Genomic DNA, 27,296 nt, shown 5'->3' with positions numbered 1-27,296 from the left:
CATATATGCTTTGGTCATCATCAAAATATATATTGCTTTATAATTTAATATATACATGATACATTATCAATTCAGATGTTTTAGATTGGAAATAATCTTGCATCTCCTCTTTATTTATTTATTCCCAGTTTTATTTTTTCTACCCTATATTCTTTCATCCATATTTGTACTGATTTTCTTTTCCAGCCATTGATACCACTGGTGCCACACAAGATAGAATTCACTTTCTTCTTTATCTTGGAGTTCTAGTGTCAGTCTATCCATTTCGGCACATTCTGTTATCTTTGAGATTAGTTTGTCTTTGGTTGGGAGTTGATCTGATTTCCAGTTTTGCGCAAACAGTAGTCGTGCTGCTGTCAAAATATGTATGATGAGGTATTTTGTCTCTTTGTTGTGTTGTGTTGTTATCATTCCAAATAGAAAAAATTCTGGAGTGCTTTCTACTTGTTGGTTTATTATTTCTTCAATGATTTCCTTTGTGTCCTTCCAGTATTGTTGGGCCTTTGTACATTTCCACCAGGCATGGTAGTATGTCCCCTTTTTTATTTTGCACTTCCAACAGCGTGGGGAGGTGTTTGGATATATTTTGGCTAGTCTGGCTGGTGTTAGGTGCCATCTGTAAAACATTTTTATGAGGTTTTCTTTGTAGGGTATGGCTCTTGTCATTTTGATGTTCTGTTTCCACAATTTCTCCCAGTTTGCCAGTTGGATGTTGTGCCCTATGTCCCTGGCCCATCTTATCATATTTTCTTTTACTGTTTCTTCCAGTAATTTATATCTAAGTAGGAAGTTATATAATTTGGTTATCATTTTTTGTTCTTGGCCTTGTAAAATCTTATCCAATTCGTTCAAATTATTCGAGATTCCATATTGCTTTTTATCTGCTATGTGTCTTGAGTGTATTTGAGTATAGGGCCACCAATCGATATTTATGCCGGAGTTTTGGAGTTGCTGTCTTGAGATGAGTTCGCCTTCATGATTCAGTAACTCTTGGTATCTCATCATTTTTCCTATTTCGAGAGTGTTCGGGTATATCAATGCTTCCATCGGGGACCACCATTTTGGTATTTTAGTATAGTGAGTTTTCTTAATATCCTGCCAGATCTTGAATAATGAAGCTCGAATTATATGACCCTGGAAGTACATGTGTCTTTTATCCGATCCGTCCCATAAGAAAGCGTGCCATCCTCTTATTAAGTCAAAGCCTTCTAAATATAAAGTTCTTTTGTTGTCCAGTTTCATCCATTCTTTAATCCAGGTCAATCCTGATGCCTTATAGTAGAGTTCCCAATCTGGTGTTGCTAGGCCTCCTTTGTCCCGTGAATCCTGTAGGGCTTTGATTTTAATTCTGGCCTTCTTTCCCTGCCATATGTAATTCATTGTTGTTTTGTTGAGGTTCTTAAAGAAATCTCTTCCGGGGTGTATTGGTATCACTTGATATAAATATAGTACTCTTGGTAATATGTTCATTTTTATTGAGGCAATTCTGCCCATCAATGAGAGTTGTAATCTACTCCAAATTTCTAAGTCTTTTTTAATTTGTTTTAACAATTTGGTATAATTATCTTCTTTAATTGTAGTTGCTTTTGCTGTCAACCAAATACCTAGGTATTTTATTTTCTTTACTATTTGAAGTCCTAATTCTTGTTCTAATTTCGACTGTTGTGTTTGGGTCATATTCTTCGTCAATACTTTTGTCTTCTGCTTATTTATTTTGAGGCCCGCAACTTCCCCGTATTCCTCTATCATTGTCATCAACCTGGTTCCAGATCGTATTGGGTTTTCCAATATGAAGATCACATCGTCTGCAAAGGCAAGTAATTTATATTCCTCTCCCCGAATCTTAAGGCCTTCCACGTCTTCTTCCTTCCTGATTTCCGTTAGTAAAACTTCCAGTGCGATTATAAATAATAGAGGTGACATGGGACAACCTTGTCGTACGCCTTTCTGGATGTCAAAAGTTTGCGTCATGTCACCATTTATTGCAATTTTGGCTGTTTGACAGGAATAAATCTTTCTTATCAATTTAAGGAATTTCTCTCCACAATTCATTAATTCAAGTTGTGATGTAAGAAAGGACCAATTTAAATTATCAAAGGCCTTCTGGGCATCGAGAGATATTAAAGCTATTTCCTTATCTATTTTCTTATCGTAGTATTCCAGTATATCTATGATCGTTCTCAAGTTATTTTTAATCTGCCTCCTGGGTATGAAGCCGTTTTGGTCTGTATGTATGTATTTATGAATTATTGTTTTAAGTCTCTGCGCTAATATTGACATGAATAGTTTGTAGTCTACATTGAGTAATGAGATGGGTCTGTAATTCCTAACTTGGGTCCGGTCTAAATCTTCTTTGTGTATTAACGTAATAATAGTTTCTGTCCATGATTTTGGGATTTCAGCTGTCAATAATGCTGCGTTGAAGACTTGTAGCAATATTTTGTCTATTTCTTGTTGGGAGTGTTTATAAAATTCAGTAGGAATTCCATCTGGTCCTGGAGTTTTATTGTTCTTTTGTTTTTTACGAGCTTCAATCAATTCAGTCATTGTTATGGGGCGATTCAGGGTCTCTCTATGGTCTTCTTCAAATTGTGTAATATTCACTTTACTAAGATATTTTCGAATTTGGTCTTCGGGGACATCTTCCTGCCGATAGAGATTCTGAAAAAATGTTTTGACTATGTTTTTCTTATCTACGTGTGTATGGAATAAAGTTCCTGATTCGTCCTGGAGTTGGTGTATAATTCTTTTGTCTGTTTGCTTTTTTAACTTATGGGCTAACCAGCGTCCAGTTTTGTTTGCGTGTTCGAAGTTGGTCTGTTTTGCCATTTTTATTTTTTGTGCCAAATCAACTTTTGTAGTCAAATTCAATTTGTGTTTAGCCAAATTAAGCTTTTGCTGTGCTATCTTATTATTAGGGTGCTGTTGTAATTTAGTTTCTTCTATCTTGATTTCTTCCAATAAGTCATTCCTGATTCTTTGTTTCTCTTTTTTTCTCTTTGCCACATATGCAATGGTTAGGCCCCTAATATATGCTTTCGTCGTGTCCCATAGATTTTGTAATGACGTATGGTCCTTTGTGTTAATTTGGAAAAATATCTTAATCTCTTTTTCCATCATTTGTAGATACTCTTTTTCCTTTATAATACTTGTATCCATTTTCCATCTTTTTTGTTTTCGGGAGCCTTTCCAAATTATTTTGATGGGGTTGTGGTCAGCCCATATGTTAGGCATAATTTCTACGACGTGTGTTTCTTTACTTAGTTGGGGTGTCATCCAGGCCATATCCAATCTTGACCACGATTGATGTGGGCCAGAAAAGTATGTGTACTGTTTGGTTGTAGTATTTAATTCTCGCCAGGTGTCATGTAGACTCATTTCTTGTACCAAGTTCTTAAATGTTTGTGGCAGTGTCTTCCTTTTGATTTTATTCTTCCTGTTACTATAGTAGTCTTCTCGTGTGTTGACAATTGCATTAAAATCTCCGACAATGCAGATATTTTCATAATCCAGCTCTTTTAATTTATCGTGTAATTTTTTATAAAAGTCTATTTGGTTTCCATTTGGGGCGTAGATGGCTACTAACAGTATTATTTTTGTTTCCAGTTTTACTTCTATTATTAAGACTCGACCCTCTTTGTCCACATATATCGGCTTTGTTCTTATATGGTCTCTAACATATATTACCACTCCCCTTTTTTTACAGTCACCTAAGGATGTGTACATTACTCCTAATTTTTTATTTTCGAGTAATTTTTTCTGTTGTTTTTTTATGTGTACCTCTTGTAAGGTGATTATATCTGCTCCTAATTTTTGCAGTTTAGTGAATATCTGATGTCTTTTGCTTGGTGAATTTAGACCATTTATATTTATAGAGATGAGTTTTAGTTCTTCTTCCATTCCTGGTGTTGTTTATTTGTCTGTTATTTTAAGTTTTGATGTGTTTCTTGTGACTCTTTGTGTGATCCCCATCATTTCCTCCTTCCCCAGCCTTCCCTTCTTCCGTTCCTTGTCCTCCTTATTTATTGGTTGCTCTTCTTGGTCACTGGGGTTTGAATCTTCTCTGCCTCCTCTGCTCTCCTGTTCTCCTTCATATCCTAAATGTTGGTCTGCGAAGTCCTGGGCTTTTTCTATGGTGTCGATTCGAAATTTTCTTCCTTCCCAAGAAATGAGTACTCCTTCTGGTATAAGCCATCTAAATTTAATCTTGAGTTTATTCAACTGTCGGGTTAAGAAGTTATATTCTCTTCTCCTATCCCTGGCCCTTCTCGGTACTTGTTTTAGCGTCAGAACTTCCCTCCCTTTATACATGACTGTCTCCTCTCTCATCTTTCGGTATATTTCTTCTTTCATTGTTTTTTTTGTAAATCTGATGTGTACTTCTTTAGGGAGTTTGTTTCTTCTGGCATAGTTTGTGAAGGCCCTGTAAATTTCGTCAATACCACCTCTTATTTCATCTTTATCCTTATGTGTCGCCTCTGCCAAGATTCCAACCATAATTTCACCCAAGTCTTCCTCTCTCTGTTCTTCTATATTTTGAAATCTTAAGTAGAAAGATGCCTTTTCCATTTCGAGAAATGTCAGTGCATCTTCTGTGTCTCAACTTCTTGTTGCTTGTTGGTTCTCCATCTGTTCCAACCTGGTAGCTGTGGCTTCCGCCTTCTCCTCAACTTTATGGATTCTCTGTTCGTTTTCGGTTATATTTTGTTGAATTTTCTCTATTTTTTCATCTATATTTCTAATCTCATCTTTAATCTCCCCTACATCCAATCGCATTTGTTCATGGTTCTTTTTCGTTTCATCATGATTCAGGGTCATCTTATCTTCCATCCTTTTCATTCCCTCCTGAATCATTGCAAGGGCAGCTTGGATGTTTTGAATACCTATGTTGGTCTTTTCTTTATCTGTTGTTTCCCCTGTCTTCTGTTGGACCGGGGAAGCCACCAATAGTGTTTGGGTTGGGGGTATTTTCTTGGTTGATTTAATAGTAGTTGGTATGTTTGAGGTTGCCATATCTATTATGCTTATTATTTTTGCCCACAATTTCATAAAATTCTCACGTCTAATGTTTATAACCTGGATGCAGGATTATTTTTACAAGGTTTTTTCAGAGTATTTCTGATTAGTAATACAATATTGGGAGAACAGCAAAAAGGAAGGCGGGGGGGGGAAGCAAGAGAAGGGGGAAACAACGGGGAAAAGTAAACTTCTAACAATTCATTAATTACCTTATTCTTCAATTACTTACAAAATAAAATATATTTTATTATAATAGTTCTAAAATAGTATCAATATCAATTTAATTATTATAATTCTATCTAATTATTTAAAGTCATTTACTGTATATGAATAAATTAATTAAATATAATTAAAGATAATATGCTATAATTGTTTGATTAATTTCAAATAGACAAATTAGACAAACTACTTCAGAGAAAACTAATAAGTTATTAAAGGTTATTTTCCGAGTCTAGTATCTTATGATATATAGTAGAATAGACTTAAATCGAGCTAAGCATATATATATTGTCCATTGATTATAGTCTCTTATCTTTCTTGGTGTTATGTAAACTTATCTTTCTTCCAACCAAATACGGTTCCAAAGGTCTGAGTCACCCTATTCACTTTAATTATTCCACGATCCAATTTAATCTATAGTCCTCTGTATTCCTGTTGTTAGAGTCCACATCCGATCCCAAGAGTGTAATGTTGTATCCTCTATTTAAGTCCTTATCATCTGGTTCATCAGGTATTAGTCAATATTTAAATTGTTCAATCCAAACAGTTCAGTCTCTAGTAGTCAAATAATCAAAGTCCCTCACACTTTGTATCAATTTTGTATCCTAATCTTCGCAAGAAGTATTACTAAAAGATAGTTTGTATAAATCCACTCCAACAAGTTTTACCGGGGTTTGTCCCAACTCTCCACACTCTCCCACAAACTTTTTCTTCTTCGAATTATCTAATTCAATCCACTCTGGCCACTCCACATCAGTAAAATCCAATACGATCAATTTATAAATCCACTCTGGCCACTCGACATCAGTAAAATCCAATACGATCAATTTGTAGAGATCCGTCCAGGTTCCTCTCCTCTCCTTCGATCTCCGGCGCTCCACACTGCACACGCTCTCTCCGCTCGCTCCAATGCTGCACGTTCTGTTCTTATTTGTCCAACTCTCTCCGCTCAATCCAGTCCACACTCATAAAGTCCAATAATAATATCAAAATCTTTTAAAATTATTCACTATTCTCGTCGCAGTGTTCATAGGGATTTCCGTTCTTCCGCTCTCACTGTACACTCAGCTGTTCAGATTTTTGCGCTGTCACTTTGCTTTCAAAATGGCTCCGTTCCGATCTATCTTCCGTCGCCGCTTATCCTCTTTCTTTTTTCGGGTTTCTCCTCCACCAGCGCTGCTTCTTATTATCAGGTAGTTTTTTGGGTTTTTCTAGATAATAGTCTTCTGTTGATGACCTCTTATAGTTTTCAATCTTCACTTCCCTCTTATACAGTTATCAGCGCCTCTGGCCAGTCCTGTAAGGCTGGTTTTTCCTCACACTGGATTAAGGGCTTAATCTTGTACCTTCAGAGAAGTTGCGATCTCCTCTGAGGTCCTAAGATGTTCCCCTTTAAACTATTGATCACTACGAGATCAATAGCGCCTATTTCGGCTCCAGATGCGGGATTGTTAGGAACTCAGGCGCGGAGCGTCGCCCCTTTCGTCCCTAACGCGCTGAAATCGCCGCCGGAAGTCTGGAAAAGAAATGTTTTGATGGCATGGCGGAAAGCGGTGGGAGGCTATTGGTGGTAGAAGGCGGTCCCGTAGATAACCAGGTCCTAAGCCATGGAGTGCTTTAAAGGTGGAAACCAGAACCTTGAAGCGCACTCGGAAGACCACTGGGAGCCAGTGCAGCTCACGCAGGAGAGGTGTTACATGGGAGCTCCACGTTGCTCCCATAACCACCCGCGCGGCCGCACTCTGTGCTAGTCGGAGCCTCCGAGTGCACCTCAAGTGGAGCCCCATGTAGAGAGCATTACAATAGTTCAGATGAGAGGTGACGAGGGCATGAGTGACTGTGTGTAGGGAGTCCCGATCTAGAAAGGGACGCAACTGGCGGATCAGGCGGACCAGATGAAAAATCCTCCCGGTCACGGCTGTCAAGTGCTCTTCTAAAGACAGCCGTGAATCTAGGAGGACGCCCAAGTTGCGAGCCCTTTCCGTGGGGGCCAATGATTCACCCCCAATAGTCAGCGATGGCACCAGCTGACTATATCGGGATGTCGGAAACCACAGCCACTCAGTCTTGGATGGGTTGAGCCTGAGCCTGTTCCTCCCCATCCAGATCCATATGGCCTCCAGGCACTGGGACATCACTTCAAGGGCATCGTTGGGGTGGTCCGGGGTGGAGATGTGCAGCTGGGTGTCGTCAGCATACGGATGGTATTTCACCCCGAAACCACGGATGATCTCGCCCAGCGGCTTTACATAAATGTTGAACAAAAGGGGCGAGAGGACCGATCCCTGTGGCACCCCACATATGAGGGGCCTCGGGGTCGACCTCTGCCCCCCAGTCAACACAGACTGCAACCGGTCGGAGAGAAAGGAGGAGAACCACCATAGTACGGTGCCTCCCACCCCCAACTCTTCCAACCGGTGCAGCATGATACCATGGTCGATGGTATCAAAAGCCGCTGAGAGATCTAACAGGACCAAGACAGAGGAGCAACCCCTGTCCCGAGCCCTCCAGAGATCATCAACCAACGTGACCAATGCCGTTTCCATGCTGTACCCAGGCCTGAAACCCGACTGGAACGGATCTAGATACGACGTTTCATCCAGGTACTGGGGAAGCTGTCGTGCAACCACACTCTCAACATCCTTCGCAACAAAGCGAAGGTTGGAGATTGGATGATAATTAGCCAATACTGCCGGGTCCAGGGAAGGCTTCTTGAGGAGAGGCCTCACCACCGCCTCCTTCGAGGCGGCGGGGAAGGCCCCTCACCCAATGAAGCATTTATAATCCCCTGGAGCCAGCCTCGCGTCACCTCCCGACCGGTCGTAGTCTATGTTGACAGGGGGGCAGAGGTCGACCCTGAGGCCCCTCATATGTGGGGTGCCGCAGGGATCGGTCCTCTTGCCCCTGACGGCCGTGTTAGCCATGTTAGACTTGACCCCAGCACCAGCTGACTATATCGGGACGTCAGAAACCACAGCCACTCAGTCTTGGATGGGTTGAGCCTGAGCCAGTACTAACCATGAGGGACACAGGTCCAACAAATATGTGGTCGCGTTTAATCTACCCAGAATCCTGTCCACGTCATCTGGGGTCACAGGAGCAAACTCGTCCCAGATAACATTCTCAAGACCTGCCTCCGTCACCCTCGCTGGACCTACCCAGTCGGAATCCAGACCTTCCCGAATCTGAGTGATTTTGTCATGCAGATATTGAACAAAATCCTCGGCTCTTCCTCCAAGGGAAGGACGAGCAGGGATCGGGTCACCCTAAACAGGGCGGCTGGGCGATTATCTGATGATGCACTAAGAGCAGCAAAGTACTTTTGCTGTACTTTATTTGTACTTTATTTGTACTTTTAAATGTACTTATTTGAGTACATTTTGCTGCTTTTATCGCCACTAGGTAATTCTTAATATGAGATCTTACCAGTGTCCGGTCTGATTCAGAAAGACTAGCCCTCCAACTACTCTCTAGGCATCTTTTCCGGCATTTCATCTCCCTCAGCTCCTCGGTAAACCAAGGAGCCAGGTGAGAACGGCGCCGGGTCTGAGGCTGCAAAGGCACGACTCGATCCAGAGCTCCAGCGGCCGCTCTATCCCAGGCGGCCACTAGGACTCCAGTCGAGGCATGTACAAGATCCTCAGGGATTGGCCCAAGCTCCATCTGGAACCTATCAGGTTCCATCAGGCGACTGGGGTGGTACCATCTTACTGGTTCCGCCTCCCTGCGGCGACGTACCACGGTTCAAAGGTCAAGGCAAAGGAGAGAGTGATCCGACCATGACAAGGGCTCGATGACTATGTCCCCTATCTCAAGATCACTCGACCACTGTCCAGAGACAAAAACCAGGTCCAGTGTGTTTCCCCCCCTGTGCGTAGGGCCATGAATTAGCTGGGTCAGGTCCATGGCCATCATGGAAGCCATGAACTTCCGAGCCATCTCAGATGCCACACCCATGGACGGCAGATTAAAATCCCCCATGACCATAAGTCTGGGGGTATCAACCGCCACCGCGGTTGATAACATTGAGTAGCTCGGGCAGGGCTGCAGCCACGTGGCAGGGAGCCAGGTACGTGATCAACAAGCCCATCTGAACCCCATGACCCCACTTCACAAGGAGGGACTCACAACTGGCCGTCTGAGGAACAGTGGTCTCCCTTGGCCTAAGGCCTTCTCTAATAATAACCGCTACTCCCCCTCCCCTCCCCTGAGGCCTCGGCTGATGGAATGCGTGGAATCCTGGTGGGACATTTCTACCAGAGAGACCCCTCCCTCCGGGCCCAACTAGGTCTCCGTAATACCCGCCAGGTCCGCTCCCCCTCCTGAATAAGATCACAAATGAGGGGGGCTTTATTTACTACAGACCTGGCATTGCACAACATCAGTCGAAGGCCCAGGCCCTGAGGGTCTGTGCAACCTGGAAAACGAGTAGAGCTTTGGGGACCGGAGCGCCCTATCTCTTGAAGACAGCGGGTGTGTGCTCCCTTAACTTGATATGGCCCCCTGCTCCCGCCATATCTACCCCTCCCACTCACAGTACCGATGATGGAAACACAGTCTGGACAAGCTTGACCCCCCCTATTACCCCCGGATCCCCCCACCCCCCGCCACACATTCCGGCCCGGCCCAGCCCTCCCCTAAGTGGGTTATCCCCCAAACCCACGACCCTAGTTCCTGTCCAACCCCCCTCCCCCCTCCCCAGACCCCTTAAAAGTTTAGACAAAGACAGTTTCAAAAAACCCCGCAGCCCCCTCTTTGTGGCATGCCACCTCTCGGGGTTCCAAAGCCCGTCATCGAGGTAGGCCCTCGATAGAGTGGAGGGCCAAGCCTGCGAGAGGGGGGAGTCTCGCAGACCAAGAAGCTCCACCGCTGAATACATCTTAACCAAACGGGTAGCACGACCATATCCTAAGGGTCTATAAAAGGACCAGGGGAGAAGACAAAGAAATGGAGGATCTCAGAAACATATTTACAGGACCAAGTCCACTGTCCCCTCACAACAGGGGACAAAATCCAGAACCAAGACGACCACAATCCAAGGGGGGCAATAGATCCTACCACCCTCTCATGGTGGTTAGGTCAGCTGGTCAGCCCCCTCGTGGTGAGATGGCAGCGATGAACCAATGAAACAGACAGCGTCCGGGGGTCAGGTCCAAAAACCGCCCTCTCACGGTGGTTAGTCCGATGGTCAAATCCCCTCCACTGACAAAGTACATATATGGAGAATCATCCCGGTTCAGCCCCCAGGGGCCCCACAGCCTATGTGAGGTGGGGGGACAGAACAGGCTTTAATATTATCTGTAAATGAGTACTGGGTTTTTTTGTTTAGGGAACAAAGTCCTTTCTTGCCTAATGTGCATTGCTATACAAGACCGCACATAATAGGACCTGGGGTCAAGTCTAACATGGCTTGATGACAAGTTTTATTCATTTCTGCAGTTCTCAACCTATGAAACATGGCCACATGCCTTCTCTTTGCTATCTCTTATGCAATGGAAGGCTACATTTTCTATGTCATTTCTACTAACACAACTGAGTTGGCATTTCAGTTCATTAATTAGCAGTCTGAATAAAACCTTAGTACTGATCCATAATGTATTGGGGTCAAACCTTTTTTTCCTCTTTCTTTGGGGAAGGATTCAGCCATTCAATGGTGTACAGATGGATGCAAAGCTGACCCTTGGAGCTGTTGGCTAAAAATAAAAAACTTTTAGGAAAGAAGGATTATGAAATTCACATTTTTGGGGTCAGCCTCTTTCTATATAATCCATATCTCTCATCTCTACCTACAAGCATACATTCCTTCCTCCGATCTGTAACAGTATTTATATCAAATCATAATGAGATTTATTGCATCCATAAGGAATGTCAACAACCTGACAGTAACCCTGGCATTTATTTTCAATTGATTTAAATCTATTGTGAATTGCACTAAGATAAGAGTATTACAAAGAATACGCAACTCTAGAATTTATGTCACACCAAGAATTGTCCCTGAATATCCTGAAAGAAATTACCAGGCATTACTTAAGCAATGGGCTCTTTTTTGGACAATCAAAATGTTGTTTAGCTATTCCCTTATACCTGATATCTCTGCCTTAGAAAGAGATTATAATACAAGACTGCAAAAGGAAAAAAAAAGTTTGAGCTTTTGAACTGTTCCCCATCACTGAATTGAATACCTTCAACATTTTACTGTGCTAATACATCACTGTCTAGCAAGGTATCAGCTACTGCCAAGTTCTCTATGGAGTTGGATATTTGGATTTTCAATTATCACACTATATCTTTGTACTTGCGCCTTAATATTTTCTTTTTCAAATATTGTTACTTTCCTTCCAGTCCTTTTTCTCTTTCTTCACAGTCCCAACTGTTCTCCTTCTTTCTGTATCTGTTTCTATACCATGTTTTAGGATGTGAACAGCATTCTTGAATTTCAATCCTGAAGAATTTATACAGACTTGGAAAGATATTGTCAAGACTTCTATTTTACCCAAAACAAAAGTTGTGATATAATTAAACCTTTACTGTTTGGGTAGGTGTGGTGCCCCATTGCTCAATCACTAGAAGTACTGGAGATGGTACGTGCACATGTATTAAGTGTGCAGCCAAGCACAACATCTGCAGTTTCAGGAACAAAGAAGTTCCAAGAAAAACATTGTAGTAGTGCGAGGGTGATATTTTACCCAAACCCATGTTCCTTTCCTCAGCAAATGAATCTTCCAGCATATTTAACTTCTGCAGAATGCTCTTCAGTGTTTCAAAACCGAACAGAAAGGCCAGAAGTCAATAACAGAGTCTCAGCTCTGCATGTAAAGGAGCCCTAGTTTAATCCTCACTCTCCCTAGTCTAATGAAAAGGACTAGGGGTCAGCTCCAGTGCGCTGTCGGCATTGAGCTGCCATTCGTGGGGGGAGGAATGCACAAACCTTGTTTCAGCCCAGCATCTGCTTCCTCGAGCCTCCCAGGAACTGACAGGATTGATGGGAGGGAATAGCTGGGGGATGATATCATCATGGCCAGCAGGAAATAACAAGGGGATTAACTTTTTAGATGCTGGTTGCAAATACTCAAGTGGATTAACTGTTTAGATACTCAAGAATTAAACGTAAGCCAACTTCCGGGTCACATGGGAGGGAGCAACGCGCGTGATTGATTGGGTGGTGATAACTAATGGATAAATGGTGGTGGGAAGCACAGGGCAGTAGCCCTAACAAGAATTTCATCTGTGATTGTCAGTGAGTGCCAAGAAGTGATTAAACTAAGGTAGCAGCCATTTGGTTTGTCTCCTTTTATTTCCTTCTGTTTGGAACCTGACACTAGGGGTGACATGATAGCAGTATTCCAATATTTGCCATTTAAAAAAGTATCATTAATACAGTGTATTGGAGTCTATCTTGAACTGCACCTTAATCTTGATTCATTTTGATCTTGGGATTTCCCAAATATTGATTTTCCCAATTAGGAATTGCAATAGGGCCTGTTCACAAGTGCATAATTTATTCAGAGGCAGAAATAAGGCTCAAAAATCAAATTTAATCAATCAAGTTTATTACAGAGATTGACCAGTAATTAATAAAACATAAATTTTAAATACAAAGTAAAACATAAAGAACTGGGAAAAGACTAAATATATATATAGAATAAAAGGTACCCGTGCAAACCTTAAATTTTTAAAATAAGGATAAACTAAAATATCAATGATAAAATTGCATTTACCGTACTTAAACATTCCAAATTGAATTATGGATATAATAAAATATTAATATGTTAAGAAAAAAAAATAAACTAACTATCTCCCAACAAATTTTAATAACAGCAACTGAACTGCCACAGGATCAACAAGATTTGTTTGGTTAATTTAAAAAACCCAACTATTATAAGTCTAAATTGAAAAGCCTGACCTCAGATAGTGAGACAGTTGATCAATAATTATAATGATTGAAACAAAATGACTTTCAATGTGTATGCCTATGCCTCATCCTTGTCATTATCTGTCATTTCTTTATCTGTTTTAATTGCTGTAGTGAAAAAAAAAACCTGGCAACATTACAGGTGATAAAAGGCTTCTTTTCTAATAGATTAAAAATGGTGAAGAAATGTTCCTTCCAACTTCTAAAATCAGTCAGTAAAAGGAGAATCAAGGTTTGCCGACTAGTAGGGGAAATATAAAAGCATGGGAAAGGTATTTTCCATGTCACCAGTGCCACAAGGACAAGCTTTTTCACACATGGGGATTCAGTATATCCACTTTGAGTCACTGTGGACTCCAATAAGGAGACCCATCAATATCTCTTAATACATTGTGTGGAGACTTAAAGACCTATTGGAGTCCCTTGAGTTATAGACACAAACATACAGAATGCATATTTAAGACTGAAATAGAGTTAACATTCTATATTTCATTTGGAAGTGTATATTTTCTAGAAAAGCATCAATTGTTCCCCTATTTTTCACATCTATAGATAGAAGGCCCAGTTCATTCTAGAAAAAGGCGTAGCTGCTTTAAAGAGCTGCAGAGGAATGCTAGCCCCAGAATCCTTTGTCCTCTGCAGCTTCTTGCTGGAGATTCAATCTCATAGCCGAATTGCCAAATTGTATGCAATATCACACATCATAGTCATGTCATTTTCATGGTAACTTATTTCTAGTTGTATCAATTCTTTTCTCTTGAGCTAAATGAAACCTCTGGAGTATCTCTCCTCTTAAAACCTCTTAAGTTTCTCTTAAATCCAGCATTAATTTAATTTAATTTAATTTATCGCATTTCTATGCTGCCCAACTCCCAAGGGACTCTGAGCATGCTATCATAAGTTCTCATGAATGCCAGAATAATATGTTCTATGGCAGTGAATGTGCCTCTACTAAGTAAGAAAATTTAAAAAGAAAATTATTTTAGATTAGTTTCACTCAAAATCCTTCAATATCCCAAAATTCTTCTAAAAAATTACAGCTGAGATCCCCACCCCCACCCCAAACCCTCTACTTCTTTCCTTCTCTTGATTAGCATTCAACGTTTAATGGCTCGTAGAAGGGGGACTTTATTATTTTTGACGTCCGTAATCAAAGATATTACATCCATGTCTTTGGTATCCACATCCAGATAGAAGGTGAACTTCTGGAGCAGAACACTGAAGAACAAGAAGAGTTCCATCCGAGCCAGGGCCTCCCCTGGACAGGACCTCTTCCCTGCATTATCAAAGAAGAAGAAAAAACTTATTTAGGAAGTACACCTGCTGGAATTGTGTCTGATAAAAAAATTACATGGATTGATTGAGCATGTGAATTTGTAACACATCCAATCTGTTCCAGAGGTATACCTGCTGAGAATGGCATGAAAGCATCTCTTTTCCTGAACTGGCCCTTTTCATCCAAAAAATGATCTGGATTGAACTTCTCTGGAGTTTCCCATTGGAGAGGGTCAAAATGTACGGAAGGGAAGACTGGCACAACAGCCATATTCTAAAGGAAGAGGAAGAAACAGATGACATTAATTGGTACCACTTTATCCAGAGAAGAGTCTTCAGTTCTCACTTGCCTTAAATAAAATAGGTCAGTGGGAAGCCCTCTGTAAAGATGGAGGGAAATAAGAGATCTTTGGTTTAATATTCAAAAGGCCTTGAATACGTAGGACCTCTGGATCCATAACATAAAGTCATCTTTTTTTTTTTTTTTGTCTTCCCCAGAATATCTTGACCAATAATTATATCACCACACCTTGGGAATGTTATAACCATGGAATTTTATGTCACAAGTTGTTGCCCGTGGAAAGGTCTCAAGGCTGTCTTTCCAACACCGTTGAACCTCATGGATCACAGCATTTGTGAAAGGCATCTTCAAACGGTTTTCCATGCTTGGAATGCGATTTGCACCCACCATCTCATCAATCTCATGTTGCACTTTAGCTGGGAGAAAAAAATATTGAGACAAGATTGACAGCCTTTTACTATCAGATGCTGAACAACTGCAGTCAGCTACCACTTGGATAGAAGCATGTTTTTCAAAGCACATATAGAGCAGACACTTCTAAACAAGAAAATGACCCCCCCTTCTCTTCCTCCCCCCTCCCCAAGAAGAGCATTTCAATTCTTCTAATTTAAGAAGATATGATTGATGTTGTTTATAGTATTTGTGCCTATGTGCCTTCCAAATATGCCTAGAGTAAACATAAAGCATTCCATATGGGCTTTCTGAATATTAGAGTTTCCACCCCCAAAAATGCAGTTGATAAATTTAAATCAATTTAAACTAATTAAGAGGAGGGGGGGAGGAATGTTGTTAAACCACGCAATCTCTTTTCCCTCTTCATAGCAATAGCACTTAGACTTATATACCGCTTCACAGTGCTTTACAGCGCTCTCTAAACGGTTTACAGAGTCAGCATATTGCCCCCAATAATCTGGGTCCTCATTTTACCAACCTCAGAAGGATGGAAGGCTAAGTCAATCTCGAGCTGGTGCAATTCAAACTGCCAAACTTTTGGCAGCTGGCAGTCAGCAGAAGTAGCTTGCAGTATTGCATTCTAACCGCTGTGCCACCATGGCTCATGAGGGAAAGATTATAAATCCCCTAGAATTATCTATTAGCAATTGCTTCTTCAAAACCTCCATGAAATCTCATTTTATGGATCTTGGTGTAGGATTCATTGGTTCCTAGGGCATATTAGCTAGGCTCTACCTAGTAAGGCACACAGACACAGATACTGAAATCCCATAAAGTTATTATTAAATTAATGCAGTTGGCAGTTTTACTATATTACAGACTCGGTGATTTAAAACAACAACAACAACAATAAAAACATGTAAGGTACTTAGATGCTGGCTGCTGGCCAGCCCTGTACAAAGGCAGCCAAGTGGGGCTGCCAATGCCAAAGGAAAAGGGCTCAACTCTGCCAGCCACTCCTTAAACTGAAGCCAGGTGGCAGAGGGAAGATCTTAAAGGGACAGGCAGCTGCCTTCCGAGCAGCTTCGATGCAAAGGGAGGCAAGAAAAGTTCAGCCAAGTCATCTCCTCCTTCTTGGCCTCAGACAGACACACAGAGCAAACAAGCACACATCTCACAGCACCGGAGGGACTCACCCATGTGCCATCTCCTCCCAGAAGGTCCCGGTGCCATGAGATGTGTGCGTATTTGCTCTGTATGTATGTTTGAGGCCAAGAAGGAGGAGACGACTTGGCCGAACTTTTCCTGCCTCCCTTCACAGTGAAACTGCTCAGAAGGCAGCCTGTCCCTTTAAGCTTTTCAGTCAGCTTTGCTGTGAACGGAAGCAGAAAAGTTCGGCCAAGTCGTCTCCTCCTTCTTGGCCTCAAATGTACACACAGAGCAAACAGGCACAAATCTCGTGGTGCCATAGGGACTCACCCAGTGCTGAAATCCAAATTTTTTTACTACTGGTTCTATGGGCGTGGCTTGGTGGGCATGGTGTGCGTGGTATGCGTGGCTTGGTGGGCGTGGCAGGGGAAGGATACTGCAAAATCTCCATTCCCACCCCACTCCAGGGAAAGGATTCACTGTCGTGCTGGTGAGTAGCCGAGTAGGGCTTTCCTCCCCCTCATCCTGATCCAGTGTGGCGCAGACAGCCCAATGGAGGCGGAAAATAGGGTGTTTCCTTTTTCCAGCATTCAGCAGGCAGGCTCAGTAGGCAGTTGTGATTTTTAGATGGGCTTTTATTTTGTCAGCCCAAGGGCAGCAGGGGGGAGGTACGTAGGAAATTGCCCTGTCTCTACAGCATCGGTCATGTGACTGAGTGCGTGTGACCAACTTGATGTCACTCAAAGTAAGGTGCCACCCCACCTTGCCATGAGTGATGTCAAGTTGGCCATGTCCTTTCGGTCACATAACCCCACTACCAAGCCACACCCACCAAGCCACGTCCACAGAACCAGTAGTAAAAAAATTTGAATCCCACCACTGCATAGGTGGCCTGAAATCTTTCTATTTTTATGTTCATTTCTGTACCTTGAATGTGTGGCAATTTGGCCACCACATATAGGCTAGAGACCAAAGCATTGCTTGTGCTTACTGTCCCAGCAAAAAACATTTCAAGCACAGAACGCACAAGGTTTTCCAGAGTGTAAATCTTGGGTGAGTTTTGGTCCTGAAGGAAAAAAAAAGGGGGGGGGGAATAGGGAAGAATAAAGAACTTGGAACTGAAGTGTAGTAGTTCATAAAGACATATATTCATGAAGATCAATCTGGCTTTCTGCCAATGTGAGGGCTATTCTGAATATTATTGAATATTTACAATATCATAATGAGAAACTGGCAGCTTTAATATTTTTAGAAGTAGAGAAGGCCTTCAACAATCTAAATTGCGCTTTTATGTTTAAAGTTTTGGAAGATACGGACTTTGGGGAGAATTTTATTCAAGGAGTTAAAGCAGTTTATATGTCACAGCAAGCAAAAATTATTATTAATGGTGATCTAATCAATTCATGTGAAATTCAAAAGGGTCCAAGACAGGAATGTCCCTTGTCTCTCTTGTTGTATATTTTGGTGTTGGAAGTTTTGGATAGAGATATTAAGTAAGATGACAGGTATAAGTATCAAGAAAAAAGTTTAGAAATTGAGGGCATTTGCTGATGATTTGGTTATATTTTTGCAAGACCCCAAAATTATATATATATACAACTTGAAAATAAGTCTGGAGAGAACAGGATAGCATAGGACAGGCTTCTGTGGGGCAAGGCTGAGGGAGAGGAGGAGATAGGATAGGGGAGGATTCTGTGGGTCAAGTCTGAGGGAGAGAAGGGGATAGAAGGCCAGAGGGAGAGAAGGGGATAGCATAGGACAGGCTTCTGTGGGGCAAGGCTGAGGGAGAGGAGGAGATAGGATAGGGGAGGATTCTGTGGGGCAAGGCTGTGGGAGAGAAGGGGAGAGGAGAGGCCGATTGTAACTATGCATTAAGTTTCAAGCTATAAGTACCAATTTATCAAGCCCCATCACATAGTTTCGTAGAGAAGTATGAGTATCCAGCTAGCATAGAATATTTGATGAGGAAATTAAATGAGTTTGGGGTTTAAAATAAACAAACAGAAAACAATGTTTATTAAAAATATGACCTCTCAGGGTGGTGATATATTGACTAAAGTGTCTGGTTTTAGGGTTGAGAAAAAATATTTGGAGATTATATTGACAAACACAAATGCAAAACTGTTTCAAAATAACTATGTGCCTCTCTGGAATGGTATAAAAAAAGGACTTATTAAGATGGGGTAAACGGCATTTATCCTTATTGGATAGAATTTCTATAATTAATGTGAATGTTTTACCAAAGATACTTTTTTTGTTTCAGATGTTACCAATTTGGATGGCATGGTTATTTATGACAAGGTTAAAGTAAATGTTGATTTTAATAACCATTTTGTTAGACGTGCCATTCTAACAGTTTGGAATAAATATAAAATAAGGTTTTCTATGAAAAGGCTTCTTTGGCTGTCCACACACACACACACACATACCCTCAGGGAGCTTTTTTTACAAAAGAAATGGTGGCGAAGCCAGACTGGTGGATTTATGGTCAGATTAGCAGAGTTGGAAGGGACCTTGTAGGTCATCTAGTCAATCCCCCTGCCCAAGCAGGAGACCCTATATCATTTCTGACAGATGCTAGTCCAGTCTCTTCTTGAAAGCTTCCAGTGATGAAGCTCCCACAACTTCTGAAAGCAAGCTATTCCACTGGGTGATTGCTCTCACTGTCAGAAAATTTCTCCTTATTTCCAGGTTGAATCTCTCCTTGTTCAGTTTCCATCCATTATTCCTTGCCTGGCCTTCAGGTGCTTTGGAAAATAGCTTGATCCCTTCCTCTCTATGGCAGCCCCTCAAATATTGGAACACTGCTATCATGTCTCCCCTGGACCTTCTCTTCACTAGACTAGCCATGCCCAGTTTCTGCAACCATTCATTGTATGTTTTAGCTTCCAGTCCCGTAATCATCTGGTTCCATTCTTTCTAGAGTCTCAAGATCTTTTTTATAATGTGGTGACCGAAACTGGATGCAGTATTCTAGGTGTGGTCTTACTAAGGCTTTATGGAGTGGCATTAGTACCTCACTTGATCTTGAGTGTATCCCTCTGTTAATGCAATTTAGGATTGCATTGGCTTTTTTGGCTGCCGCCACAAATGGCTGGCTCATATTTAGCTGGTTGTCCACTAATACTCCAAGATCCCTCCCCCAGTTACTGCTATTAAGCCTAGTTTCACCCAGTCTATATGTGTATTTTTGGTTTTTCTTGCTTAAGTGTAAGACTTTACTTTTCTCTTGAATTGAAAATTGAATTTCATTTTGTTAGCTGGGCCCAGTGTTCAAGTCTGTCAAGATCCATTTGGATCTTCAATCTATCATCTAGGCCAGGGCTGTCAAACTCGCATCGTCACAGCAGCATCACATGATGTATTGTGACTTTTTTTCCCTTTCGCTAAATGGCATGGGTGTGGCCAGCTGTGTCGCATTTGGCCCACAGCCCACAATTTTGACAGTCCTGATCTAGGATGTTGGCTATTCCAGCCAGCTTAGTATCGTCCACAGATTCGGTAAGTTACCCTTCTATTCCCTCATCTAAGTCATTTATGAAGATATTGAAGAGTACTGGGCCTAAGATGGAACCTTGTGGTACCCCACTGCTTACTTCCCTCCATGTAGAAGTAGTACCATTGAGTATGGTTTGTCAGCCAGTTACAAATCTGATGGTGATGCTATCTATTCCACTTTTTTCTACCTTGGTCAAATAATATCTTTAACTTTTGGTGATCCTATCCTCAAGTCTAAGAAGCAGTTAGAATCAGAAGGACATGTCTGCCATTGGTTTACATATTTACAATTGAAAGAAATATTTAAATTAGATAAAAAAAGTTATGTGTTTGACTTTGTCAAAAATGAAGTGGAAAGCCTACTGTATAGTATTGATGAACATATTATTGCTAAGGTCTATTGTTACTGTTATTGAATTTGGAAAATGAATATGTAAAGCATTGCATGATTCAGTGGGCAAGAAATTTTGGATATAATGTAATGCTTGAACAATGAGAGAATATGTGAACAAAAGGTTTAAAATTCACACAAAATTATAATTTTTTAAAAAATTCTGTAAAATGATGTATTGCTGGTATTAATACCAGACAAGCTATCAAGAATGTATAAAGATATTTCAATTTTTTTAAAAAAGAAGGAACTTTTTATTATTTAGGTGGACATGTGACAAAGCAAAGAAATGTTGGAATAGGATTCACATCCTAATACAGAAGATTCTCAAAGTGAATATAAAGATAAAACCAGAAACTTTTCTTTTAGGTGTAATGGGAAAAGACTTGGGAAAAAAATTGGAACTTTGATGTTATATATGTTGCTGGCAGCAAGTCTACTGTATGGACAAATATGGAAGGACACTTTGATTCCCAGAACGGACGAATGGCTGCAAAAGTTGATGGAGTTAGCAGAGATGACTAAACTAACTGCTTTGATTAAAGAAAATATACAATTACTTTTGTTTCTACTCAAAAACCACTTCTGGACTTTGTGCTTGAGGTGGAAAAAGTGAAACTTTGATTTGGGGCTTTCCCCATTAGATAGGTTTGCTATTATAGAAATTGCTAGTTTATACTATTATGTAAAAGTAAAAAAATTGACGTTTGATATTACTATCTTATTCTACAACAAAGGGAGTCGGAAGTCAACGCCTTTTCTTTCTTTTTCACCTCTTTTCTACATCTTTCTCTTCCCTTTTCCCTTCCCTATTTTTCCTATTATTTTCTTTTGTATTTTATATTATAAACTAGCTGGACACCTGTGTTTCGCTACGAATCTATGTGATGGGGCTTGATAAATTGACACTTATAGCTTGAAACTTAATAGTTTCAATCGGCCTCTCCTCTCCCCTTAGAATACATAATTTTATACTAGTTCATTGTCAGCGTTCCAGAAAAAAACCCCACTCTAGGTAAAGACGCGGAAGCAAGCATTTTCCAAAGTCCTCTTTACTAGAATAGGCAAACTGGCACATCTGGGGAATCCCAAATCTGAAAAGCCCGGGCTTTCCTTCAGTAATTCAAAGCTCCCCAAACCATCCCATTTCTCCCCAGTCAGTCACATGCTCCAATCAACATTTGTTCCACCTCGACTCAGCCCCTGACCACTCCTCCTTCAGATGCTGGATAGCCCTGAGCTTGACCGATCGGAAGAATGCTATTATTGTTATGTATGTATCTATTTTCTGCGGGAAATTCAAATGTTCAGTGAATTCTGATTGGTTCATGTTTGCCTCTGAAAAGTATATAAAGAGGACTGTTGCCTGTGTTTCTTTGCTGAAGTCTCACCCTGAATTAAAGAGCTGTTGTCACTAGCTTGCTTGTGCCTCTCGTTATTCCTGTGCTACAACATTGGCGACGAGGATGGGATTGAGGCCACAAGAAGCAAATCAAAAAGAGCTCTGAGTTTCAGCCAGGGTGACTAGCGAACACGGAGACACGGCATGTCTGCCTACGTTCCGCCAAAACCCTTCGACCCGACCCGAGAAAAGTGGGGATCATATCTAACCAGGTTCGAGTGCTCCCTGGAAGCTAGCGAGATGCAAGGGCTATCAGCAAACCGAAAACAAGCCCTGTTCTTAAGCCACTGCGGGCCAGATGTCTTCGAGATGGCCGAGTCCCTCTGCGAGCCAACCCCAGTCAAGACGGTCCCCTGGGACGTCCTTCAAGCAAACCTGAGAGCCCACTACGCTCCAGTGCCTTCGAAATTCATACAGCGCTACGAGCTCCCACAGCATGTACAAAAAGGAGAACTGGTCAGTGTGTATGTGGCCGCACTTCGAAAAGCCGCAACGCATTGTGACTACAGAGACTTAGACGATGCGCTACTTGAGCAATTGATTTGCGGTGTTAAAGACACTCGTTTACAGAGGTGCCTCCTGGCCAAACCAGACCTAACACTAGCCGGCGCGTTGGACGAAGCCCGAGCACACGAAGCATCAACGAAGGCTTCTAAAGTGCTGCAGCGACCACTATCAAGCAAAGATGGCCCGAAAACAGCCCCCGTTCACAGAGAGGAGGCGCGAACCAGCACAGAGGAAGAGTCGGATAAGGACGTCTTCCATACGGAAAAGAAGAAGAGCGAGCAAAGCCGCCGCCACGAGAACTGTCCTAGCTGTGGCGGGGACCACGAGAGACAATCATGTAAATACAGAGATGCCATTTGCAGGCGTTGCGATAGGAAAGGCCACCTAGCACAAGTTTGCAGAGCTCAATTTCCACGTTGTTGCAAGCCACGTGACTACCGCGACCAGAACCGGCTCATTCAAAACAGCCAATCAAAGATGATGGCGCGAGAAAACAGCGCAAATCTCAAAAGCGAGAGACCTACAGCACGAGAATCAGCCAAGCCAGCACAACCGACGATGAGAAAGTCTACACGAAAGTAGAAATCGAAGGCAGACCGTGTGAAATGGAAATCGACACCAGGTCCACACTGTCAATAATGTCCTGGACAACACTCAAAGTGCTCCTGCCAAGGTTCCAGAAAGCCCAGCTGTCCCAACAGAAAGTTCACCTCCTCGACTACCAGGGAAACCGAGTTCCCGTAGAAGGCGTGGGCACGTTCCAGGTCACCTATGGCGAGTTCCAGAAAGAGCTGCCCCTGACCATCGTAAGCAAGCCACTACTAAGTCTCCTGGGCATGGCGTGGTTCCGAGCCCTCAGCATGGGCTTCATGGGCATTCACAGCATCGGTGGGCCATCCCTCAAAGAAACCCTTCTTCACGAGTTTCGGGACGTTTTCGAAGAGACTCTAGGCAAGTACATGGGGACCCCTATCTCTTTTAATTTAGACCCCAACGTAGCGCCAATCAGGCTAAAAGCAAGACGGGTTCCATTTGTTTTAAAGCCCAAAATTGATGCAGAGCTCGACAAGTTCATTAAGCAAGGGGTGTTAGTTCTCATAGATCACGCCAAGTGGGAAACCCCAATAGTCACGCCAGTTAAATCGGACGGATCTATTAGAATTTGCGCTGACTATAAGTGTTCGATCAATAAGGCGTCGCAGCAGAGCGCCTATCCCATTCCGATCGTCCACCATCTACTATACTCCCTGGAGCCTGGCAAGCTATTTGCAAAACTAGACCTTGCGCAGGCGTACCAGCAGCTGCCAGTAGATGACACTACAGCAGAATCGCAGACCATAGTAACTCACAGAGATGCCTTTAAATGCACTAGGCTACAGTTTGGGGTTAGCATCGCCCCGGGGCTCTTCCAGAGTACCATGGAGCGCCTTCTACAAGGCCTCCCAGGAGTCGTCCCATATTTCGACGACATTCTAATTAGTGACCAAGACGAGACTCAGTTAGGACATAGGGTTAGACAAGTCCTAACCAGATTCCGAGAAGCGGGACTCAAACTCAAACGAGCTAAATGCAAGATAGCGGTTCCATCAGTGGAATTCTTAGGCTACCGAATCGACGGCACAGGCATTCACGCCACAGAAAGCAAAGTCAGGGCCATCCAGAACACGCCCACCCCTAAATCGAAGCCCGAACTACAGGCTTTCTTGGGGCTTCTTAATTTCTACACCATGTTCTTGAAACACAAAGCCACCATTGCAGAGCCACTGCACAGGCTCCTTGGAAAAAACGTTCCCTGGGTGTGGGGCAAACAAGAAGCGGCTGCATTTAACGCAGTAAAGAAACTTTTGTCTGAGGACAGTTTCCTCATCCAATACAATTCCCCCTTTGGCGTAGGCGCGGTTTTAAGCCATAGACTGCCAAATAGGTTAGAGGCACCCATCGCCTATTACTCTCGCACTTTGTCCAGTGCTGAAAGGAACTATAGCCAGCTGGACAGGGAGGTATTAGCGGCTGTAGCTGGGGTCAAAAAATTTCACGAGTACTTGTTTGGCCGTACTTTTGAACTCATTACGGACCATCAGCCTCTTTTGGGACTTTTGGCTGGAGATAAACCGACCCCGGCTGCACTTTCTCCCCGGATGACCAGATGGTCCATTTTCTTAGCCGCCTATTCCTACAAACTGCTCCACTGGCCGGGCAAGACTCTGGGACATGCTGACGCCCTCAGCCAATGCCCCTTGCCCGAACTATTGGACAACCCGACGCCGGAAGCCCCAGTGCTACTCATTGACATTGTATCCCCGGGCCCCATTTCTTCAAGCGAGGTGGCAAAGGTTTCTGCCAAGGACTCTGTCTTGTGCACTGTAATGGGCTGGGTAACGTGGGGTTGGCCTACGAAGGTGGACAGTGGGGATTTTCAATTGTACTTTAACAAGAAAAATGAACTGTCAATGTTGGGGGGTTGCTTATTGTGGGGAGACAGGGTGGTCATTCCTTCGCAGTTAAGGTACAGGGTTTTAGAAATGCTGCATGAGGGACACCCTGGTATTGTTCGCATGAAAGGCCTAGCTCGTAGCTATGTTTGGTGGCCACATCTCGACCAAAACGTCACTGAGTGGGTGGGGAAGTGCAGGCCCTGCCAGGAATCCCGCTCAGATCCTCCTATAGCTCCCGTTCGGGAATGGGAAAAACCAAAGGGACCGTGGGGGAGGATTCACATTGATTTCGCTGGCCCATTCCATGGCCAGAACTTCTTAATCATTGTAGATGCATATTCTAAGTGGCTCGAGATTGCCTTAATGCCGTCTACCACTTCTGAGGCCGTAATCAAAGTACTCAGAAAACTGTTTGTAACACATGGGTTACCGGACACCCTGGTATCTGACAATGGGCCCCAATTCACGGCAACTCAATTTGAGGGCTATCTAGCCGAGTTAGGCATAAGACATGCATTATCCGCTCCTTTTCATCTGGCTTTGAATGGCCTTGTAGAGAGATTTGTGAGAACGGCCAAGGAAGCTCTTTCCCGGCTCGATGCAGGGGACTGGCAGGCTAGAATAGATGAGTTCTTAGCGGTACAGCACGCCACCCTGTGCCCAACCTCGGGCTGCAGCCCAGCCGAGCTCTTAATGGGCCGAAAGCTAAGGTGCATTCTCGATCGATTGCATCCCAATTACTCCCCCGATAACTTCAAGGGGGAAGGGGGAGGACTAAGGCAATTTCAAGTGGGAACACCAGTATTTGCCAGAAACTACACCAACTGGCCCTTGTGGGTAGAGGGAACCATCGTAGGAATTACCGTCCCAAAGTCATACACAGTTGATATAGGGCATGGTAAAATTTGGAGGAGACATATAGATCAATTGCGTAAACGATTACAACACGAAAATTCAATTACTGTAAATCCTAACTATCAAAGTCTTCCTGACACAGCTACCTCAAGCCCGAGTAAGCCGGAATACTTATCTGGCAACCCAGAGTTCCAGCGCTGCCCCAGCGAGTCGACACTCCCAGCCGGGGATAGCCACACCTCCGGAGAAATCCAGGAGATTCCATTGGTGGAGCCGGGAGAGACGGGAGGTCCCTCCGACCGGCTCGATGCCTCGCCAACAACTGAACTGCGCAGGTCAACCAGGACTAAGACACGCCCTGATCACTTGCGTGATTTTGTACGTAAATATGTAAATAGATAGAATAAGTGCCTTCTGGGAGTGGAGGGGTGTTATGTATGTATCTATTTTGTGCAGGAAATTCAAATGTTCAGTGAATTCTGATTGGTTCATGGTTGCCTCTGAAAAGTATATAAAGAGGACTGTTGCCTGTGTTTCTTTGCTGAAGTCTCACCCTGAATTAAAGAGCTGTTGTCACTAGCTTGCTTGTGCCTCTCGTTATTCCCACGCTACAACAATTATGTCTACTAATTCCCCAATCCTAAATCCCCCCTCCTACTTTCCCACATACTAGGAGGTGGCAGCATTGAAGCTTCCAGCCTAATATGGCTTCCAAGGCTGACATTCATATTAGATGAACTAGTTTCATGCTAGATGCATATCAGGGAATACTCATATTTATGCAGAAATACAGAGAGAGAGAGAGAGAGAGAGAGAGAGACAGACAGACAGACAGACAGACAGACAGACAGACAGACAGACATACCTTCTCTAATTTGATAAGGAAACAGTCAATAAAGTCACGGGGCTCCTGAATATCCAGTGTTTTCTGGTGAAGTACCACTTCTTTATGGATAAAGCCACAGAGTTTTTCAATATCAGCAAAAGTCTTTGTGTGTTGCCCAGGAAAATATTCCATTATTTTTGGAAAAGAATTGTACACCTGTAGCAAAGTTCAGGTTAAATAGCATATATTTTTAGACTATTATAGTGCTTAATGCTCCAAACATTCAGAGATTAATTTTTCCAGTGAAATTGCTAATTGTCAAGGCTCACATAGATGCCAAGGTCAAGAAGGCAAAAACTGGATTTCACAAAAATATATGTAATAGTAGTCTCAAATAAATAGAGAACCTGAGAATAGGAATTCATATTTACAATAAATTAATTAAAGCAAAATTTCATTAAAAACATTTCCCCCCATATTTGTCCTCACTTGGCCTGAGTTCCATTTGTGAGATAATCTGTCAATTGATTCACCCACTATTTTCCTACCCTACCCACAATCTCTCACATTAATGGATAATAGTGTAACTGCTCATAATTTTTGAAATTGAGAAGAGAGTGTGTGATTATTAGCACAAATATAACAGCTGGAAAGAAATTGGAGAGAGAGAGAGAGAGAGGTCAATAATTTAATAAAATGATTACTGTTGCCAATATTATTTGGTATGTATGTGCCATGCGCTTTTTAAAAAATGGATAATATACATTCTTTTTTGTTTGTATGGAATACTGCTATGTATCACAAAGGTAACACAGAGAGAATAGCAGTGAAACATTAGGAGGCATCAATCACTCCAGTGAAATTTCAAATTTGGACTTCCCTGGCAAGTTAAGAAATGAGTAAGTACTAGAAAAAAGCAGGCTAGAACCCAAAGGGTTATGGCTGTAATGATCAGGGAAGAAAATGGTCCATAGGAAATAAGTCCAGCTACAAGAGGTGAACTGGGAATCAATTGATATTTGGGTGCCTCAGTCTCTCTGGATGTCTAGATTTAGCTTCTCCAACTCAGCAGTTCATCACATCTAATTTTCACGTTTTTGACTTCAGCATTTGG

General features: G+C 42.4%; 1 protein-coding gene across 3 annotated transcripts in view; it reads right to left on the bottom strand.

Annotated features, from left to right (window-relative positions):
- Nucleotides 1-12,766: 12,766 nt before the first annotated feature.
- LOC139312560 (cytochrome P450 2C5-like) overlaps nt 12,767-27,296 on the bottom strand; it is a 36,453-nt gene continuing 21,923 nt past the window's right edge. For all 3 annotated transcript variants that reach the window (XM_070937457.1, XM_070937456.1, XM_070937458.1), the window contains exons 8-12: nt 26,222-26,398; nt 17,196-17,334; nt 14,955-15,142; nt 14,558-14,699; nt 12,767-14,426 (exon numbers count right to left, since the gene is read on the bottom strand). In XM_070937457.1, coding sequence (XP_070793558.1) covers nt 14,248-14,426; nt 14,558-14,699; nt 14,955-15,142; nt 17,196-17,334; nt 26,222-26,398 — 825 coding nt within the window. In that variant the 3' untranslated portion in view covers nt 12,767-14,247. The remainder of the gene's footprint in view (nt 14,427-14,557; nt 14,700-14,954; nt 15,143-17,195; nt 17,335-26,221; nt 26,399-27,296) is intronic.

This window comes from Pituophis catenifer, unplaced genomic scaffold, assembly GCF_029215685.1.
Source record: "Pituophis catenifer annectens isolate HBS135680 unplaced genomic scaffold, rPitCat1.0.hap2 SCAF_2, whole genome shotgun sequence".
Taxonomy (NCBI): Eukaryota; Metazoa; Chordata; class Lepidosauria; order Squamata; family Colubridae; genus Pituophis; species Pituophis catenifer.
Note: the sequence above shows the minus strand (reverse complement) of the source record. Positions and strands in the feature narration are given on the sequence as shown.